This window comes from Schistocerca americana, chromosome 3 (assembly GCF_021461395.2).
Source record: "Schistocerca americana isolate TAMUIC-IGC-003095 chromosome 3, iqSchAmer2.1, whole genome shotgun sequence".
Classification (NCBI taxonomy): domain Eukaryota; kingdom Metazoa; phylum Arthropoda; class Insecta; order Orthoptera; family Acrididae; genus Schistocerca; species Schistocerca americana.
Window position 1 is genome coordinate 618,453,235 of NC_060121.1, and position 22,042 is coordinate 618,475,276.

Below are 22,042 nucleotides of genomic sequence, written 5' to 3' on the forward strand. Positions count from 1 at the left end.
GAAGCATAACCACGCATTCATTGGTCGTAATAACGGTTAAAGAGATAACTTCATAATCATTCTTCCGATTTCAACATTAACGCTAATTTTTATTCCCAGTTGGCATGATGGATGTAGCTGAACCGTAATTGATCTGAGTCCATTATGATCTTTTTAATACAGCGTAGAGCATAGCTTAATAATACTCTGTAGGTTGTAATCGATACACCAATCTGACTGAATATTAGTACAGTTTTACTTCTTTCCGCTTTCTCATAGGTAAGCGCGTCATCAGAAGTCAGGCCGCACCTTTTTGTAACACCCTGTATATTGAATTCAATAATTTTTTAAATCTCATTTAAAGTGGATCTTCTTTATCTGTAATGAAGAAATTTTTCACCATCCGGCGGACGGCTTGCTGATTAAAATTGTCTGAAATGGCCTTCCTAGAGCTTCTGGGCCTTTCCTCATTAGGCGTTGAAAATGTCGAGGATTCATCTACCTGGTCGCTTTGAAAATGTCGAGGATTCAGCTACCTGGACTCTTCCCAGATCTCCTGATCGCTGAACGGAGGTAAATTATACACAATTTGCTTCTTCCATTCTGTTCAACGTGGATTTCAGTTTGAATGGAGCGTCATCAGAAGAATGTCTGATATGAAATTAATGCAGGATGTTGTGTCAGTGTATGGTGTGAACAATAACGGTGCATCTGTATTCTGGTTCCAAATGTTCAAACAGTATGAACGTTAATTTGACTTATCTATAAGAGAATATTGGAAGTCGGAAGGCTAGAAAATTGTGGAGATACGCAGGAAGACCTGCACAGGACGATGCCTTGTGAAGATATTGGAAGCCTTCTGTTAATATAATACGATGTGCCACAAGTAACGGGAAGATGCGTTATTTTTTGATTGCCGAAAATTCACTATAGACAGTCCTGCCTGTTAAACGTGTGGAAGTATGCATATTGAGCAATATAAAGAGAAACGACCACACAAACTAATCTTGTAAAGGCGGATGACAGAATGAGATTCTCAGGAAGTGTAGTCCACCCTTAACGCAAGCAGCTTACAAAAGCATCGTTCGACCGGTACGTGAGTACCACTCCTCAGTCTACGACTGATAAAGGATATGGAGAAGATCGAAAGAGGAAGAGCTTAGTACATCGTCACGTATTCGTTAAGCAAGTGCGAAACAGCTAGGGAGAAGGTATACAATTGCGCGCAGACAAACCGAGGTTCAGGTTTTGCCATGGTTTCCCTAAATCGCTCTAGGAAAATGCAAGGATGGTTTCTTTGAAAAGGCACGGTCGATTTCCTTCCCTTATCCGAGCTTGTGCTTCGTCCCTGATGACTTCGTTGTCGACGGGAAGTTGAACTCTGATCTTCCTCCATTGTTTTCTCAGTTCTGCGGCAGACACTTCAAGAGAACCGTTCTGCTTCACAACGTGATTTGCTGTTAAAATTTCGAGAGCGTACATTTCCAGTAGAGTCAAACACATATTGCTTCCTCTCACATATGTCATGTGAACAGAGTCTCTTTAGTAGCATTTGCCGCATCGTGCACAGTCCCCTGTTTTTATGATTTGGCAGATTTGTTTTGTTATTTAACTTTGTGGCCGAATGTCCCTGCAGTTGCTACAGTCGTAAATTAACCTAAGGAAAGGCAGTCGAATGCACCAGGTGTTTACGAATACTGTTAACTTCGTTCTGTGTGTTATCATAATTTAACTGTTTGTGTGTCTTATTGGTGGAGGTTGGAGACCAGATCCATAATTTGTATAAACGAAATTGGAAAATCGCTAAAAAGTCCGGTTGAGTCGTATAACAGAGCAAAAGTAATTTAATCCGGCGTGCGCATCCGATTCGGATTTTGCTATCTCCCTGTCTCACTAGTTAGCACACTGAGGGTTAAGCTAAACGAGCAGGTCGTCCCGTTAAAATACTGGAAAGGTAACCTTAGAAAGATTCGAGCTCCTACGGAGATATGCCAGTAATCGTTGTTCCGAAGCACGCATTGACTTTAGAAAGCAGGTACACACGTCGTCCCACGCAAAGACCATTGCGCAACAAGAGTGGCGCATTGTCAGAAGAGAGTACGTGTTCTGAGTTTCTTGCAGACAGAGTTCTGCTGCGGTACGGACAACGGATGGGTCACAGTGTGCGATTAAAATGGCACGGCAACTGGAAACGTCCACAAAAGTTGAAGTATGCGGGACAGTACTGTTCTTGTGGGTAAACTATCTAAATCCCGCACAGACTCACTGGGAAATTCTGGTGGTATGTGGAGCAAATACATATCGACTCCAGCCTTAGTGAAATGGCGACAGTTTAACCAAGACGGCATAAACGATAGTGATGCTGATCGGAAAGTCCAAATTTTGCACCATGTGATTTCCATCTTTTCGACGGGCTAAAAGAACATCTGAGGGAAAAGATATTTTCCAACGTTCAGACAGCGGTTCTGGAATGGCACAATGTCCAAGGAGCAGATTCCTGTCATTGAGAAATCCAACGATTAGTAGGCTGTTGACAAAGGCTTGGTCACTGCGTTGAGAAATAGTGTCACGTATCTGTGTCACTTTGAAGTGTAGTGTAGCATTCAATAAAAGTTTATTAAAACTAAACTAAACTCCGTCCGGACAGGCTATGTAGGCCCAACAGTACTGACCGGCAGCCATGTTATCCTCAGCCTAGAGGGGTCCCGGTCGGGGCACAAATTTTCAACTGCCCCCGTTGATGTATGTATATCAACGCCTGCGGACAGCTTAAGGTATTGATTTAATTATCTTTAATCAGGGTAGGAAGAAGGCTATTCGTGGAAAATCTGACTTGTTGGTGATTGACGCATGTCTGGAAATCAGCGTTTGGCTTCTGGTGGACATGTTTTCTTCCTGGTGTGCGCGGAAATTCTCTGACAGTCCTCTCTATAGCTGTCTGTTTAAGTTGTTGTGTCCCTGCCCGTGTGGCTGGTCCCGGCGGAGGTTCGAGTCCTCCCTCGGGCATGGATTTAGGTTAAGTAGTGTGTAAGCTTAGGGACTGATGACCACAGCAGTTAAGTCCCATAAGACTTCACACACATTTGAACATTTTTTGTCCCTGCCCCGTCAGGTTTCCGTCCCGCAATCTCTCGCGGCCCCTCGGACAGGGATAGCCGGCAGCCAGTACGTCGGAAGTTTGTAGCTGTCTTTTCTGTTGATGTTGTGAGGTTGCTTAACGATTTCATTCACCTCTCATATGTTTCGTTGGCGCTTCCACGGTTCCTTTGCCAGTAGACGCCCTTCCTAAACAGTATAGGCTGTCCACAATCACGGTGTTGTTCAGCTATCGCCGATTTATTGTGCTGTCCTAGTCGCACGTGCCAGGCGTGTGCTGAATGGCCTCCCTGACTAGCCTATGTCGGCAGCTCTCCGCTCGTACTCCTGTAGTATTAAGATCGTTCACTGCATTCTTGGTGGAACCTGTCACGTCGTGGATCTTGACTTCCGTGCACACCAGGAAGCAAACATGCCCACCACAAGCCAAACGCTTATTTTCAGACATGTGTCAATCATCGACAAGCCAGATAATCACCGAATAGCCTTCTTCCTTAGGTCCCTCTCTCTTCATGACTAGCGTCCTTATATTCTAGGGCGGATAAAGATATAGAAATATGACGTACTGACACCGACAGTTTGCAATTAATAGAGGCGTCTTTCCTCCAGTGCACCCACCCTGAGGAAGGCCGTGGTAATACAGTAAAAACGTCCGTTTTGTAGTGTATATATTTTAAATTATTCTATCTTTTATGCTATGACGTGATGAAACATGCAGAATAATTTCATTCGTTTTGACACCGTCCGCGGAAGTCTAAGTAGTTATGTCAGTGCGTAAATTGCTATTTAAATTTACCTTATACCATTCGCAACATAAGCAGGAAAGGTGGAAGTGACAGTAGCACAGAAAGCAAAGTCCACTACTCAGAGCAAATATGCTCAAGGGGAATAGATGTAAACCTGCATGTACCGTCTAGATGTAGATGTAGATGCAGATTCGAAGAAAACAATCAAACTAACCTGTGTGTAAGCGATGTAGTTGAAGCACGCGACAGCGACGTAGGTGCAGAGGAGTGTGGCTGCGCCGATGATGCTGTTGTTGACGGCGAACGTGTGCACTCCGTCGAGGAAGCGTTGGGTGAGTTCCGCGTAGGAGAAGTTGCCGCTGGTGGTGGTGGTCTCCTCGGAGTACATGACGCGCAGTACGGCGTCCGTCAGCGTCTCTCCCGGGTCCCGGCGGTTGCCGGCCATGAAGGCTGTGGCCGCCGACACGATGGCTGGACCCAGCTCCGACCCGAAATCCACCATGATGCCGGTCAGGTCGCCGAAGAAGAGCACGTTCAGCGGCTGGCACACGCCGCTGCCCACGGCTCCCACCAGCCCCACAAACATCAGCAGCTTCTCCCACGCAGTCGAGAACCGGTACTGTGGAAAGACACCGTGTGCAGCGCCAACAGCTTCGTAGGCTGACCTTCCATTTAAACGCTGACAGTAATCCACTGTCATGTAGGGTGAGCCCGAACTACGTTGACAAAATTTCAGAGGCTGCTCAGGGATATTTCTTCAGTACTATGGCATAAGGGATGGGTGGTGTTACTCCAGTCACAGGCGTCACCAGCGTGGAATTAGTGAGTGGGTGGGGGAGGGGGGGGGGGGGGGCGGAGAGCGACACACACACACACACACACACACACACACACAATAGATGAGTTACAGGTCACAAAAGGGGATGTAACGGGAGATCCACTTGAAAAAATTAAGACCTAAAATCACTTTCTGGAGCATTCTGAAAGCCTCAGTCCATACATTTCAACTGGTACTTAACACTTCTGAAGCGTGCCTATTTGAGCCTGGATTAAAACGTATTTTGCTATTACTGAGTATAAAAAAGTTATGTAACATTAAAATTTAAATTTACCGGCGGTGTGTGTATGATTATTACGTATTAACTCCCAAACAACCATAGAGATTATTTCATATAGAATACTTTTCCAAAGTAAATTCAGCTTAATATTTATTGTAAATGTAAATAAATAGCCTATTACATACACGATTTAATTCAGTTTATTTTTCAAACATAAGAAATAACAGAATGAGATTTTCACTCTGCAGCGGAGTGTGCGCTGATATGAAACTTCCTGGCAGATTAAAACTGTGTGCCCGACCGAGACTCGAACTCGGGACCTTTGCCTTTCGCGGGCAAGTGCTCTACTGGCAGAACTAGAGCTGTGAGTACCGGGCGTGAGTCGTGCTTCGGTAGCTCAGTTGGTAGAGCACTTGCCCGCGAAAGGCAAAGGTCCCGAGTTCGAGTCTCGGTCGGGCACACAGTTTTAATCTGCCAGGAAGTTTCATAAGAAATAACATTTAAAAACGCGAAGAACTATGAAAACTAGGAATAAAAATGCAAGAGTTGGATTGTCATAAACGATAATTAAGTGCATTGTAAAGAGCATAAGGTAAAATAATCTTACAAAATTCTTCGCATAGTAATCTAAATACATTTCTTCTGTTGTCAAAATTGTAATATACTCGGTAAAAAATTTTTACTTATAATAATTCTTTGGCCTTTTTTACAAAATTACAGTATTAATCAATTGCCTTGAACTCTCTTCAAGGCAAGTCGTCTCGGCGCATGCTCTGAATGTAACTTTATTATTTACTAACACCGGACAGTGCGTAATTGTCGCATAGTGTTCGATTGTTTGCTGTCTGTCTTCTGACCAATCCTCCTACAGAATTAGAGCAAAGCCAAGCAGGTTCACGCTAATCTCTCCTGCTCCTTTATCACTCACAGTCGTACCAACACAGCTCATTAAAACTTGTAATATTGTCTTTTTAGTGAATAATGTAAGCGGATTTGATTTACTGGCATGTTAGTAAATCCTGTAAATCATTAAAACCTTTTAACGAGCGTAATTAGTTAAGCTTGGGTTTATTCGTTTTAAGGTGCCATTTTTTGTCAACTAAGACTCAAAAAATTGAATATTTTCGAAAAATAATGCGGTGACATGCCACCGTCTCTACCCTTACACTCTTCGGCATTGACATCCAAGATCTCAGTCACCTTTGTTTCTCCAGAAATATGTGTATTTTACTAAAAACAAGAAACGTTTGTTTCTCTAGGGACATTTGTTCAAAACTATCGAAATCGGCAATGCTTCGCAATTGCTGAATGTGTATGGGAACTGGATATACATCCTTTAGCTGGGGTATTCCAGGGAATTGTTTCACAACGTAATTTTCGGCTCCTCTCTACGATTCGCCCACTTTGAAGCCATGGAACTCGAAATTACAATAAATCATACACAACATGAACGGAAAAGACTTCTTTGATTTTCATTTTTGGTTTTTAATTGTTTTTCATTCATTTAAAAAAATTTTGTACGCAATAAAATTAAAATACTTCAAAATATACAAGTTTTCGTTTTCTAGATGCTGTGTGGTAAGACTATCCACTGGTTTTCTGAACTGTCAGTTTATGAAAGGGGACTTAACAGCTGACCATGGTAAAAACACTCTCATCGTAAATCGATAACATCTGGACGCACAGCCTGCAGCATTCTTTACTGTTACTGCAAACGAATCGGCCCAGACGATAGTTTTTATGAGGCACTAGCAGCTGTCTCGAGAGAGATGTGTGTGATACCTGTTGCGTATGCTATGAACAAGGATTCGCTTTGTCCGGATCCTCGGGTAATGTGACATTATGCATGCACGTACAACACAGGTTGCCCACGTTCTGGTAAGCAAACCACCAGTTTCCGATCCAAAAAGACAGGACTCGGTGAGTCCCTTGTTTATCCGCTTTATCTGGAGCTGTACTAGGGTCAGTGTGCTATAGTCAGTTATTAGGAGTAGCGGTCTCTCGCTTTACATATTTTATGCTTCCTGTCTGTATTCTGATATGGTTCTGGGGATGGGATTAGGTGTGACTGTGTGATGCACATCTGGACTATTACATACAAGCCTCACGTGGGTAAGTTTAAATGTATTTGTATGTATGTCATTATCGACTATCAGACACAATGTATCTCTCCCACGCACTGTACTGTTGCTTGCGGTTTACATATAAATGTAGATCTCGTCAGACCCTGATTTCTAAACAGGCTATGTACTTCTTGGCCGGAACTTGTAATGTTCAGTGTTCTTAAGAAATAAAAAATACCTGTACATTCAGTGTGCCACTCTGAGTCAGATGGACGGCTATAATCTTCGTTTCCCTTCCCTCAGGCCATCCTCTCTGATTTTGAGCTTCACTGTTCCCTATATGTTGCACATATTGTTTGTAGCACCACGTTTGTAGCATTTCTGAACGAACCAGTGACGTGGTGGACGTGTGAACAGTAAAGAAGAGCACTTCTCAGTTACGATCGCTTTCTTTTCCGTCACGCAGAGTGAGCTCGCAGCTGCAGAACATTCGTTACAAACTAGACAACCACCCTCTCATGTGAAGAGAAAAGTACGTCACCCATTGTAATAAAATGGTACGCCTGTAGCCGTCCTTTCCATATTATTTATTATATAGCTAATAGTTTCGGTGATTTAATACACCATCTTCAATCCTTAACCGACGGTGAGGGGGTGAACTCCTATGGTATACATGACCCCATCAGTGCCCGACATCTGTGAACTGGTTTCCATAGACTATTATAACAGCAATTTTGGTGTCTGCTATCATCAACTACTAACTTATAGGACAAACATTCAAAACAGAACGTCGTGAGAGAGCGAAACGAGAACGACTAGTAGCTCAGATAAGAAGAGAAAAGAAAATTTTAAAATGTAGTGCTACAGAGTAATGTTGAAGATTAGATTGGTTGATCATGTAACTAATGAGAACGTTCTGAATCGAACTGGGGAGAAAAGAAATTTGTGGCGCAACTTACGAAAAGAAGGGATCATTTGAGACTTAAAGGAATTGTTGACACTGGAGGGAGGCGTGAGGTGTAAAAATTTTAGAAGAAAACCGGGGCTTGAACACAGTAAGCAGATTAAAAGGGACTCACGTTGAGGCAGTTGTGCAGAGATGAAGAGGCTTTCACAGGATAATCTAGCACGGAGAGCTGTATCAACCCAGTCTTCCGACTGAGTGTCACAACTTATCTTTCACAGATTCATTAAAAATATAAAAAAAGGGCGCTGGTAGCTTTGAGATAGTAACAGTTAGCAAAAAATTAACAAAAACATATAATCAATGAAAAACTCATTTTAAGAGAAATTTGTTTTCAACTTCTGTCATTCTTGTTACAGAACCCGACACTAATTCTACTGGAGTAAATAATTTACATATTGTTTGCTTACCAGTTTAATGAAGGACACACTAGGGATTTCTTCCGTTTTTTCTGACTTTTCAGGTTCTGTGAATTCCCTAGAACAGTAAATATTAATTAGGACATAGTTTCGTCCTATAAGAACTTGCATTACTTTTATGTAAGCTACAAACTATAAAACATATAGTCGTAGTGACTCAGCAGAGATCTATGACAGCTAAAATAGAACATCAACGTGAAGTAGGAGCAAGAGATGTAATTAAATGTAGAAATTACAAGGATTATGGTTCAAGTTGCAATAAAGATTATTACGACACACTAGAAAAAATTGCAGTTTGAAAGCCAAAGATAAATTTTAAAACACTTGCTACAAACAGATATTACAAGACGAGCGAAGGCAAGAATGAAGGTTGAACAAATTCTCTATAACGTTTAAGACAGTACTTAGACATAAAAAAAATACTTACGCATCAAGTGCCCCAGTCTTGTTGCCTTCTTCGTCCAGGCTCTTAACCCTCACCACTTTTATTGGCTCCGGATCACTTTCCTCCTTCTTGACCTTCATTCTTGTTCAGAGTATATAAATCTGAAAACAATCCATCCACCGAACTTGAGCAATTACAGTTTTATTACGTTTGCCGTATAACCTGTTTCAATTCTCATACAGTTATTTGATTTAAATTATGAGACACGTACAACTGCAGTTACCGTGTCTTATTGTTTAAGAAGTTTTGTAGAAAACATTTCAGTAACCTATCATTCTTGTATATTTTACATGCTCTACCGAGCGAGGTGGCGCAGTGGTTAGACACTGGACTCGCATTCGGGAGGACGTCGGTTCAATCCCGCGTCCGGCCATCCTGATTTAGGTTTTCCGTGATTTCCCTAAATCACTCCAGGCAAATGCCGGGATGGTTCCTCTGAAAGGGCACGGCCGACTTCCTTCCCCATCCTTCCCTAATCCGATGAGACCGATGACCACGCTGTCTGGTCTCCTTCCCCAAACAAACCAACCAACCAACATGCTCTAAAAATAGCATTCCCTTTTATTTGCTTTCGAACTAAACTTTTCCTGTTTTCCATGATTCAATGTGCTCTTTCCAAAAAGTGCCCGAAACGCACAATGTCAGAAACACCTTCTCCACTTGTGATTATTACATAACAAGGGACTTTTACCTTTTAAGAAATGTATCATCGCCTGCGTCAAAATCCCTCGCTTCGGTCATCTTGAGTAATCTTGATTCTAAGTCCGGGGAAGTCATGTAATTTTTCTCCTACTGTGTCTGTATTTCGAAAGCGAGGTGCGTACTACCACACTTCCAGTTACTTCTCGTCGATATAGCCATTTTTGTTTACCAGTAGATCAAATTCTATAGCAAGTACCCTATTTCTTAGGTGCAATGCTTCTCTTTGCCACAGTTTACTTACGGGTTACGCAGTATGTGAATTCTCTCATTGTTGTCTGTTCCTATTGCACGTGTATTATTTTTCTGAAAATATTGTGCATTATTATAATATATGGTTATAAGAGATTATACGTTATATGTAAATCAGCACCTGGCTTGCCTTTTATTCACAGCGCATTGGTACAAAGTTTTAAGAAATCTCGACCTTTAGGGGATCCGTTTCCAGTGACAAGAGCTTCCGCTCAGAAAACGCTTTTATCAGAATGGAAACAGCGAGGAAGGTCGTGATCTATGCATCGATAGTTCCGTTGGGAAGTGGTGAAAATACTTTGTCATCTAGTAATGTGTAATCACTCATCCTTTCGGAATGGAAACGGCATCTGTATTTACACGTTCAAACTATATCGCTAAAGTAGTCCTTCAGGGCGTTCAGAATGAGCTCGATATTTGTTGTTAATTATTATTTCTTACACAATATTCTTGACTTGCCTATGTTCTCTATAAAGATCAGTGGAATATATTTGCTGTGATGTCCATTACCTTCTGTGTCGCGAGAAGCTGTATGACCAGTACGGAATTTAGCCAACGATTTAGGGGCCTCTGCCTCGACAATAAAAATCTCTTTATTACCTTGCCTGATATTTTTCATTTTCACTCGTTGAATGCATTGCTTTGTCTATCCTTGAAAGAACATACATTGTTCCGATTTCGAGTGTCGGTCCAGCACACGGTTTCGATCTGCCAGAATGTTTCATATCAACGGACGCTCCGCTGCAGAGTGAGAAATTCATTCTGGTTTTGTTTACGGTTCGTATAATACAACTTTTTTCCTATTTGTCGTCTCAACTGAATATCAACAAAATCTTCAAACCCAACTTCCGTCATATCCAGTATCCAGCATGAAATGAAATACGAGACTTTAATATAATCTCATTTTTATCAGCCATGATTGATAAACACTTTTCTTGTCTTGGTAATAAGAAATCAAAGAAATGAATTTGACAGTCTCGCACTAACACCTAGTAATCAACTCACACATGAAAGGAAAAATAAATGTAATTCTTGCTTCTTTTTCTAATTGTAAGGATTTTCCGTCCTGTTTGCGCCCGTTGACTTATGCAGTATCTATCGGGTAATTGCAAAAGAAAGCTAACCAATACAGCAAGAGTTCAATACAAGAATGAGACAAGCAACTTTCTTTTGAGTCAAATTTGTCTTTCGCATGCTGCAAAATACATCCCTTCCTATCTGCAACTGCGTTGTCGACCTAACTTCTCATAGTGACATTTATATGACAGGTCCGATGAATGGTGGTAGTATCGACAAGTCTCAGCGGTTGAGAATAACTGATGTAAGGTACACATCATTCGTGTAAACAAAGCTGACACTCGACGCTCTGGCCCATGAGAGCGACCGTAAATGGCAAATGCCTGTACGGTCACTCCCATCAGCCACCGCACCGAGTGTCAACATTGTTTAGGCGGTTTTTACGTGTTCATCTATTTGCATATTGTCGTAATAGAAGTGATAATTTCGGTTGTGTTTTCGTAAGAATGAATAGTAAATGTAGAACACTGACTGTTCATCATCACTGGTTATTCTGCGATATCAGGTGAATCTCATAACGAAACGAAACAAAACTCATAGTTCTAAATTTCACATTATTCTAGTCCTTTTTAGGTAGCTCTCGCCAGTAATACGAGTATTAACATTCAACTTAATTACTACATGTTTCAGTGATCTAGAATGCCAGATAATCACTCATACAAATGCAGGAAAGCTACGTAACTGAAGCGGCATTTTGATTCTACATTAAGCTTTAATTTCGTTTAGTGCTTTTATTATGATTAATGTAACGTGTCAGATTTCATGTTTATGGTTTCCATACGATCAAGCACTATGGCACCCGAGCTCTAATCAACAGCTTACTTAGCTTAAATAACCTTCTATTTACAGGCACTTCATATGTACAACGCTGTATAGTGAAAATTATTTTTTACCCTCTTCATTCGTGCCACTGAAGCAATATTTTATTTCAGTTGCAGAAACAATTTTTTTTGAGTCATCAATCTTCGGACTGGTTTGATGAGGCCCTCCCGGAATTCCTCTCCTGTACTGAACTCGTCATGTAAGAGTAGCACTTGCAACCTACACCCTCAATTATTTGCAGTATTTTATATTTACAATATTTTGTATCACCAGAATCTTTTACATATGCCCACCTCTGTGACATCATTATATGTTTGACCACAATTGCCACATAGCTTATGATTTAGTGCATCGGAAATACAACCATCTGATCGTGATGCTGCTGAGCCTGGTAGATAGCTCTTGGGAAAATATTTTTTGCAATAAATAAAGCTATGTATTTGTATTGCGTTTTAGCCTCATTTTACACCACAGTCCAATGGAACTACGAATAAAATAAATTTTACTGCTGTATGTTATTCAGTTATTTTCTTTATTTATATAAACATTATTGTCGTTGTTAATGACGTAAAATGAATGACACTACAATAACATGCAGCTAAAATTTTTGGTATTACCAAATGCAAAATATTTTAATAGCCGTTATTGTGAGTGAAATAACGCCACGGTTGCTTCGAGTCAACCGACTGAAATCTAAATCACATCCCAAACAGTTTTAGTTGTAATCAATTCACTCAACTTTAATTTGGTGGTTCAGAGCACTAAGTAGTAGGAATGAAGGTGCACAACATAATCGTATCTTACCGGGTACCGAGACAATCGCCGCTAGCAGACTCTAAACTCAAACTCCTTGCTTGTCAAATGACAAATGCAGTGTGTTTTCACGCTCATTCCTATAAGAGCAGTGAAAGTGACGTAATATGAAGATGAACCAGCAAATCCCGCTCCTTTAGTCATATCTGACAAGTTATCAGAACGGATAAACCATTTAAGTCGTCATATGACGTTCCTCCCACGTTGCACTGGACGGATTTATCACTGTGTGGTCGGTTATCACCTGTTATCACAGCTGATACGAATTGTCTCATGAAGGTAGTTCTTGGGGCCAAAGTCAAACGCTTTATGGGGTACAGTTTTAATGGTTTAGTCTGTCACTCTTCACCATTCCTCAGGGTGTTAAAAGTCTCACTGACCAAAGGGACAGATAGTGCGACGGAACGCCGGCTGGAGTGGCCGAGCGGTTCTAGGCGCTACAGTCTGGAACCGCGCGACCACTGCGGTCGCAGGTTCGAATCCTGCATCGGACATGGTTGTGTGTGGTGTCCTTAGGTTAGTTAGATTTCAGTAGTTCTAAGTTCTAGGGGATTCATGACCTCAGAAGTAAAGTCCCATAATGCTCAGAGCCATTTGAACCATTTTTTTGCAACGGAACCCACAACAAACATATTTCCTGTAGCACCCAGGTGTCAGAAACGCATACTGATTGAGCACTAAGAACCCATAAGCACTTCAGTGGTGGAAAAAGATAAACAAAAAGTACAATCCTCAAACATCGTTACATCAAGTTGACTTGAGGTGTCTTGTGACACGCTGGCGTGTATTGAGCCAATAAGCAACATATAGCCCTGAAGTATCTGCTTGACTATCGCACTGCATAAAATGGAACGCTGCACATGGTAGGAACTGCGAGACATGCACTTTCTTTACGGTGCAGCTGAGCTAAGGGCAATGCAGAACCATGTACCCTCTTTTCTACTCGTAATTATAGTGTCCTCTTATTTCCTTTTACTATGAGTATCTGGTTGCGCCTGTTAAACAGATGACCCTGTAGGGACTTGTCTGTCTATCGAAACATACACTGACATGACCAAAGTCATGGGATAGCGACACGCACATATACAGATGGGGGTAGTATCGCGTACACGAGGTGCAGAAGACCACTGCGTTCGCGGAGATGTCATTTGTACTCAGATGATTCATGTCAAAAGTCTTCCGACGTAATTAGGGCCGCACGACAGAAATTAACAGGCTTTGAACGCGGAATGGTAATTGGAGCCTGACCAGGGGATATTCCATTTCGGAAATCGTTAGAGAATTCAATATTCCGAGAGCCACACTGTCAAGAGTGTGTCGAGAATACCAAATTCCAGGTACTTCCCCTCGCCACGGACAACGCAGCGGCCGACGGTCTTCATTTAACGACCGAGAGCAGCGGCGTCAGCGTTGAGTTGTCAGTGCTAACAGACAAACAACAATACGTGAAATAACCGCAGTGTACGACGAACGTATCCGTGCTGCGAAATTTGGCATTAATGGGCTATGGCAGTAGACGACCGACGCGAGTGCCTTTGCTAATAGCACGACATCGCCTGCAGCGCATGTCCTGGACTCGTGATCATATCGGTTGGACCCCAGCCGATTGGAGAAAGGTGGCCTGGTTGGACTTTCCCGACTTCAGTTGGTAAGAGGCGATGGTTTGGTACGAGTGTGGCGCAGACCCTGCGTAATCATAGACCCAAGTTGTCAGCAAGGCACTCTGAATGCTGGTGGTGGCTTCATAATGATGTGGGCTGAGTGTACATGGAATGGACTGGGTCCTCTGGTCCAACTGTACCGATCCTCGATTGGCGATGTTTATATTCGGCTACTTCGAGATCATTTACGTTCATGGATTTCATGTTCCCAAACAACAATGTCACCTGACCACAACTGTTCGTGACTGATTTGAAAAACATTCTGGACAATGATTTGGCCCGCAATGAGTCCCATTGACTCATTTATGGGACATAAACGGGAGATCATTTCGTGCGCAAAATCCTGCACCGGCAACATTTTCGCAATTATGGACAGCTATAGAGGCAACTTAGCTCGGTATTTCTGCAGGGTACTTCCAACGACTTGTTGAGTCCATGCTACGTCGGGCTGGAGCACTACGCCGGGCAAAGGGAGGTCCGAGGCGATATTAAGAGGTATCCCATGACTTTTGCCACATCATTGTACGACTCCCTACCAAAAACAGCAACATTAACACTTTGATCACTACTTTAGAGTAATCTGAACTTTCTTACCGTAGTTTTACTTGTCTGAATATTTCTTAGGCTATCGTGCTTCGCCCGAAGCGTTTAGTGGTCAACTAGCGGTTCCTGTATCCAGAAACAAAGTATATACACTTCAATGTTACCTGTAAATATCGTTCTGATACGACAATTAATTTTTTGCACTAAAGCACAGCAATAGCACTCACCAATGGGCTAGCAACCAATACTTACTCAACTTGAGAATTTTCCTCCTAAAAAGCAATAATTCTACTTGCTAACACCGGTCGCTTCGTCCTGAAGATACGAACTTCGAAGGTAGTGCTCATTCAACTTAGAACAGATAATGAATTTATAATTCCAGAAATGTAGCTTTCTTGTACCAAAATGAAATTATCAAGATCGTAAATGACTTCCTTTTCAATCATTACTTTACGAACTACGCAAAAATACGAAGTTTTAATCGCCATCAGACTGAAATTACTTTAATCTCGAGCCTTTTACTGAACGAATTCTAACAAATGAAATTTAAGCATGTACTGTAACAAAGCGACCATCAGAGTTATGTATCGCCACTTAGTTACGTTAAAAAAACCACACAAACATTGTATTTCGCTGTTGTTGCTCTTCTACACCGTAAACATTAATTTTAACACAGGATTTAAGCAGAGTAATGATAGGTACTTGATAAAAGATGTTAAAACTACTTAGAATTAGATTTCAGTATTTTGAACACAAAGTACTTTTCACCACAATTTATGTTAAGCTGACTTTCTTGTATGTGAATAACGAAATAAACTGTCTTTAGCGTACCTTAACAGGAGTGCTGTAAAAATACTTTTGTAAATTCTTCACGTATCTTATTAATTAGGTAGACCAGATTACATAATATCTACGTTTGGGAAACGTTATTGAAGTATTTTTTTTTATATCTGTCATATTGATCTGGATGCAGGATTGTGGGTGATCAATAACTCGTAGAAAAAGGATACCAGCAGCCAATTCATCCTTAAAGTTTTATTATTTAAGCAACCTGTTTCATCATCAACAAGTGGAGACAACACAGTTGCTGTCGTGTGTTTGGAGTGTACATGTCGAATAAATAAACGTCCCCGCTAATGAAGCGTCGAAATTGGTTGCTAACATAATATTTTTTAGGAAGAATGACGGCTGTTGGTATACTTCTTTCAGCGAATTCATGAAGTTAGATGGTGTAATTCATGCAACAGAATATTCTAGTCTGGAAAATTCTTGCTTCCACTGCTAGAATTATTTATTAACGCAGAAGTGCTGATTACCGCCTGCTGATTACCTCCTTCTTCCATAATTTGTGCCAACATTATCACTAATATTTGTCTCGCAGAGTACGTCAGTACATGACCTTGCCCTAACACTACTGACAGGTTTGTATGCGTATTGTCATATCGCTGGCTTGGTTGCGGAGTGTCTTTGCGAGGGGCTGCATTTTGCAGAGTCGAGCATGGTACACGGAGCTGCTACGTTGTGTTGTGGGTAGCTCTGCATAGGAAAGGCATTATTATGGAAGTTCAAATGTGGCTGCCAGTGCTATTATTATGAAGTAACGATTTATGGCTGTGGATTCAGTGAAAAGTGCGTAAAAAAGTAATTAACTATGAGCAACGCTGCCGACAGCTTATTTTGAGTATCTGCCCGTTTGCGTATCGTACCATAAAACGTCAATCATCGGCGCTGTGTTTGGCCTCCCAGGATGAAACTAATATGAATGAGTAAAAATAGTTTACCGCAAAGGAGAGCAATCAAGTGCCAGTGTCTTGTAGCGAGCGTAAAAACATGCGTTCGGTCATCGCGTTTCCGCATCATCAAGGATCAACCGCGTCGCGACGGTTACGCGCACGCTCGTACGAGCGAGAACTGTGAACTGTAAATTAACTCTTATGAACAGTGTTATATTATTGCAAGTGTCAAGAAGGACTGGTAATAGATATCTGTGTGTACGTGACGCGCGTAAGAAGTTTCGTTCGACCATTCGTTCACCCGCGTCGTGTCGGTGACGCGTACGCTCGTCCAAGTGATAATCGTGGACAGATAATCATCATCATTGCCTGTGTATTTATCGCCGAATGTTCGGCCAGTGTAAGATTGTGAAATACGTGTGACGGCGTGAAGTTCAATAGCGACAGACATTAACATGGTCAAGAATGCTACAATGTAATAAGGGCATGATAATTATGAGCTCTCATCAAATCAGCAAGAATGTTAATTGGCATCAACACTTACGACTTAGAGTGTAAACAGTGCAACCTGCGATTTTCTTATTGTCTCAGAATATATTTATTCATACCAGACGTGGAACAGTGTCGTGTTTGGTGTTAAACCCGCCTGCATATTTATATACATAATTTCAAGCAAGCCAGCAACAGTGTGGAGCAGCATTAACGTGACCGGCGCGGGAGTATCAGGCGCGAGGTGTGGACAGGGCACACGGTCAAAACGAGAACAGTTTAAGGGTTCTCCACCAGTTGCACCCCCGGGCGTGTTACGGGCTATTCTCCACAGTTTCAGGATATCTGCGGTAAACTTCGTTCCCCGTAACAGGAGTTCACAAAATGGAAAGCAACAAGACCCACCTACCAACCATATTTCGACATTGTCCACTGGGTCTCCCTGCTGTGCATTTACATTTGCAGAAAAGGCTCTCACGAAAATCAACGAGAAACAAGCCTAATGGCTTACTCATTTCTTTGGCAAAATTTTATGTTTCTCACAGCAATAAATTATAACATTCTAAGGAAGACGTCAGACCATACGAATTTTTTTTATACTCTTAATTTCAGAGCAACAAAATAAATGTGCAATTCCTAATGCAATTATACTTTTAGAAGGTTTGTTCACATCCCTCGCCGTACAGTCATCAGTATATAGCTGTTAATGAACAAAACCAGATCTTGACAACACATAAAGTAACACTGTACGGTTACAAATAGTCCAGTAGCTCAGCGAATGCACCGCGAACGTTTTCCTGCACGATGATGTCTGCGTTAACACACATTTACTTCAATCAACGCTGGACTGGACTACTGGTATATTGATGGTACGCAGACCCAATGCAGGCAGACCATGGATGATGCGTAACTTTTGTAGAAGACGTGCTGTTGTGTTTTTAGGAAATGCGCGAGGCAAGCATACAAACAATTGCCGCTTACGATTTTACAGTGGTTCGTGACCACAGTCACGTAATACTTTTTAAACAAAACTTCCATCATTTAACTGCATATATCGTTTATTATACTGCACAATCATGATTTCGGCCTTTGCCCACTTCCAAGTATCACAATGTTGGGCAGGACCAGACGTCTATAAACGAAGTCATTGGAGAAGTACATTAAGCTTGGTTATATAAGGCAAGTGTCACAGCATAAAAACCAGAACATTTTCACAAAGTGTCTGGCATAAATAAAACAACCATGTGTGACATACACTGAATAATTGTGCCATAAAATGATCACCAGAAAGAGTCATTCCATGTGTAGGCGTCACTGCGTCATGCCACACTGTCGAATTTACTAATGTGTTTGAAGCCAAAGTGAGCACCGTAGGCTGAGTTCGGAGTTCACCACTGTTTGATATGGAGCTGCTTCATCGTTTGCGTTCGACCAGACTACAGGCTGTGGGAAGAGACGATTATCCTCTTCAGCTTGAGTCTGTACGCTGGGCTCTAAAGCAGCAGAATGAAGGCCTCAATTTCCTAAAATTGTGATGTTTACGGAGGAGGGTTAATGTACTCTTAAGGCACGTGCAACTGACGTAACCTCCGTATAAAGGCAGATGAAAACTCACGTGCAACGAGACTGCCAGTCGGTCGACGCAGTAATTATTTGATCGTCATACTGCAGAATATGCCTTCAGTGTTATATAAGAGTACTAGACTTCTTGAGTGAAGGTGCTGACACAGCTCTGTGCCGCGAAATTGAATTTCACAGTACAATTGCTTTCTTTCCCTCCCAGTGGTGCTTTGTCTTTCACACGTAGTGTGGCCAGAGGACGTGGTTGTAGCGTTTGGACCGCAGCAACTCCGCTTCGGGCTTAGAGGGAGCGGCGTGGTACAGAAGAAGTTAGTCAGCTGCCCCGAGTCATACCAATATCATCATCTGTAGTGTAGGCCAGCGCCGCAACCGTAGTGAAAATGGCGGACAAGCCTGTGGCGGGTCGTCGTGCCCAAGGATCGGCGCAGCATCCGGCGTCTTTTCGTACTGAGTGGAATAAGCTGCACTGCTTAGAACTGTCAACAGACCCAGCAGCCGCGGTGGAGTGGCCAACAACTCCGTGGCACGTTGCCGGTGGTGAGGTCTCGGGTGACGGGCAAGTTTGTGGAAGTAGGCTGGTCCTAGAGAGTTGCACATTGGAATGGAATGTGCTGCGACTGGAACTTCAGCCGCCGCTAGAACCCACGGTATATAGAGGCGGACGAGTCGTGGGGCGTCGCTGGCCCTGGTATGGCGCACGGTCCGAACTTGTTTTGTGTGTGACATGATAGGCCGAAATTGTTGCCGTGGGCCGTAGTCGGAGCGACGACACCTGGTTGGAGGCCAGCAACCGAGACGGAAGTTCAGCTGGAAAGTATGCTGAGATGCTGGGCAGCGTACGCAGCCAACAGTCAGTGCGGGTCACGAACAATATTTCATGGACATCACCGGGGCCAGTGAAGACGGCAACCGAAATCAGGTACGGAGAAGAGTGGCTTTGTTATAGTTGTAGTTTTCAGAGCTCTAGGAGTGTGCTTTAGCGGCCAATTACGTTTGGTGGGCAGCTGGCAAACTGTAAGAGAGAGATTATTGTGCGCCGGGTGCTGTTTACGGTGAAGGCCGCAAGCGGCCAGCATATATGTTTTGAGTACGATGTTCATTACAAGTCCAATGTTACACGTCATGGCCATGTGGACGCAAGTGTCTGATTTGGTATTGTGTCTTATATCCACGCTGAGGACTTTTTCTATCATTGTACAAGGGAAAATTCTGCTTTCTTTTCGTATTCACAGTAAAGGCGTGTTCAGCTGTTGTACATTTATGTCAGTTTCATGAATTTTGTGTTGCTATTGTTGTCAATAGGCTAGTCAGCGTTAGTAGGCCTGTAATTGTAGTAAACTACTGGTGGAAGTCCTTGGTAGTAGAAGTAGATCCTGGTTCGACTTTATTCATTTATTGTGCTGTGTCTATACGATTGCTCAGTTGTAGCATACTACGTTGGTGAGTGACAATACTGTGCTTTCACGTCTGTTATTCTTGGTTGGTGTGTCACAGTATCGGAAAAATATATTTCAGTTGTATATGTATTCTACTGCTTAGAAATTTTTTTTCTTTATTTTATCGTTGTGTTACGCCCATTTTTTTTAACATTATCTCTGGGCAAAATAGTAGTGATTTAATATTAATTGGCTAACGTTCTATTGACATCATTATGTTGAAAGCTGCCTGTGTGTGTTTTCCTACCTGTGAATGACTGCCTGTGTGGTGTAACTTTTATGTTCGTATGGTGTTGTATGCAGCACTTGATTTGTTAAAAAAGAGGTTTCGGTTCTGTGATCTTCCAAGGAGTGTTTATGAAATTTACGTAGACTTCTTCAAATGTCATTTTCATGGGTTTCTGAGCATTTTCAAACTGTGAATACTACGTATGTTTTATATCGCTTCAAGCGCAGCAAAAGGTCCATCCTACCACATCTCGAAATCTGCGTTTCTAATGTTTTTCTTCAGTTGTACAGGAACGGCGTAAAGGTGTGTACCGTCAAGACTCAAGCACTGTTGTATGTAACCGTTAATAACAGTGTTAGTACATGCCCTGATCTAGAAGTGCCATAACTATACTACTTCTGAATGTAAATATTAACTATGCAAATTTCCTCAAATATTTGAGATATAATTATTCTAAACTAAAATTAACGAACGTTGAATCATTAATAATTAAGTCCAAAGAGTAGCTGTCTGCGATACAATGAATTAATGCCTCATCAAAATTGAAGAAATTGCGATTCACAACTGTCTTGTATTAAACCTGTATGCTGATAGAAAACGCAGCTTTTGGGTTATATGAAAAATATACAAATGAGCGCTGTTCCCGGAGTCTACCTAAAAAAATTCGTCTGTGCCCTACAGTTGATTCTTATCTGCACAGTGGACAACGCTGCTCTGCCCTGCTCTGCTTTAATGTTTGAAATAAAGCCCTTAGCTGCAAATTCCTGAAAGAAACCACGAATAGGAGAGAGCCGTAAGATTTACTATCTGCTTGTTCATAAGTATTGATATATTACAAAGAATGCAGCTAGCTGGTCACACAATAGTGCTTCAGGAACGTTATAAGTTTGACTTACAAATAGGAGGAGGAAAGCTTAACGAACTGATCACAAATAAAGGAAAAGGTTGTTATTCAAAACTGAAATTATGCTGTAGCCGTTTAAACACAAAGAATTTGAATCACAGTCATATGAGAATTGTAATCTTCAGATCTTGTCACAAACAATGAAGCTGACACACATAAAAATTAAAGAACAGTCAATATTCAAGTTTCATAAAATTTTCCCTTCTTTACTTTTCCTTAGAATAAATTTTAACCAAAATTGTAATGTGAAGAATAATTACAAGAACACAGACCACATGGCTGATAATTCTGAAATGCAAGAATTCTTTGAGCAGTGACAGAAGACACAGAACACACTATACATTTCCCATCTAACATGGGATACACTGCAACGTCAGTACATGTTCTGCGCTAAGTTAATGGTGCTGATTTTGAACGATTAAGCCTGCTTCAACATTGATAATACCCGTAAAGGACTAAAACAAAGTTAAGATTCTTTTATTCTCAATCATATGCATTGATTTCTTCGACCCTCAGTATTCACTCCATGTGAATTTCCAACACGTGATTGCTTAACAGTATTAACCGATGTTTAAGTTGATGATTCACATCGTTTGAATTCATTCGTGATTGGGGAATCCGTAAAAGAAGTATAGTTATCAAAAATATTATACACCATTTTCCAATCGCGTATACAGCTAACAAAAAAGCTTCAATTGCCCCACAATCATTCTTTTACCGGTTCAAGAACGACTTCGTCCCTGAAGTTCGAGAATTCCAAATTGAACAGTTAAAACTGAAACCCGGAAATCTGAAAATGTTATTGCTTTTCGACACTGCTTCAGCTCAATCCCCTAATTTTGGTAGTGATGGTGGACTCAACAAGCGTTTTTGACCCTCCTGGCTCTACATCGCTGATACAGTCTATGGATCTAAGAATGATTCTTATTTGTAACCGCCTTTATAGACGCAAGCAACTTGACGAACATATGGTATCCTTCAATGCAGACAATTGAGAAGACAATACGGGATGTCCCTGTATCTTGACCAACAA

At 41.7% G+C, this 22,042-nt stretch overlaps 1 protein-coding gene across 1 annotated transcript in view; it reads right to left on the reverse strand.

Annotated features, from left to right (window-relative positions):
- LOC124606257 (ATP-dependent translocase ABCB1-like) overlaps positions 1–4,521 on the reverse strand; it is a 74,486-nt gene extending 69,965 nt beyond the window's left edge. Inside the window, exons 1-2 of the mRNA XM_047138234.1 lie at positions 4,286–4,521; positions 4,036–4,180 (exon numbers count right to left, since the gene is read on the reverse strand). Coding sequence (XP_046994190.1) covers positions 4,036–4,180; positions 4,286–4,521 — 381 coding nt within the window. The remainder of the gene's footprint in view (positions 1–4,035; positions 4,181–4,285) is intronic.
- Positions 4,522–22,042: the final 17,521 nt, after the last annotated feature.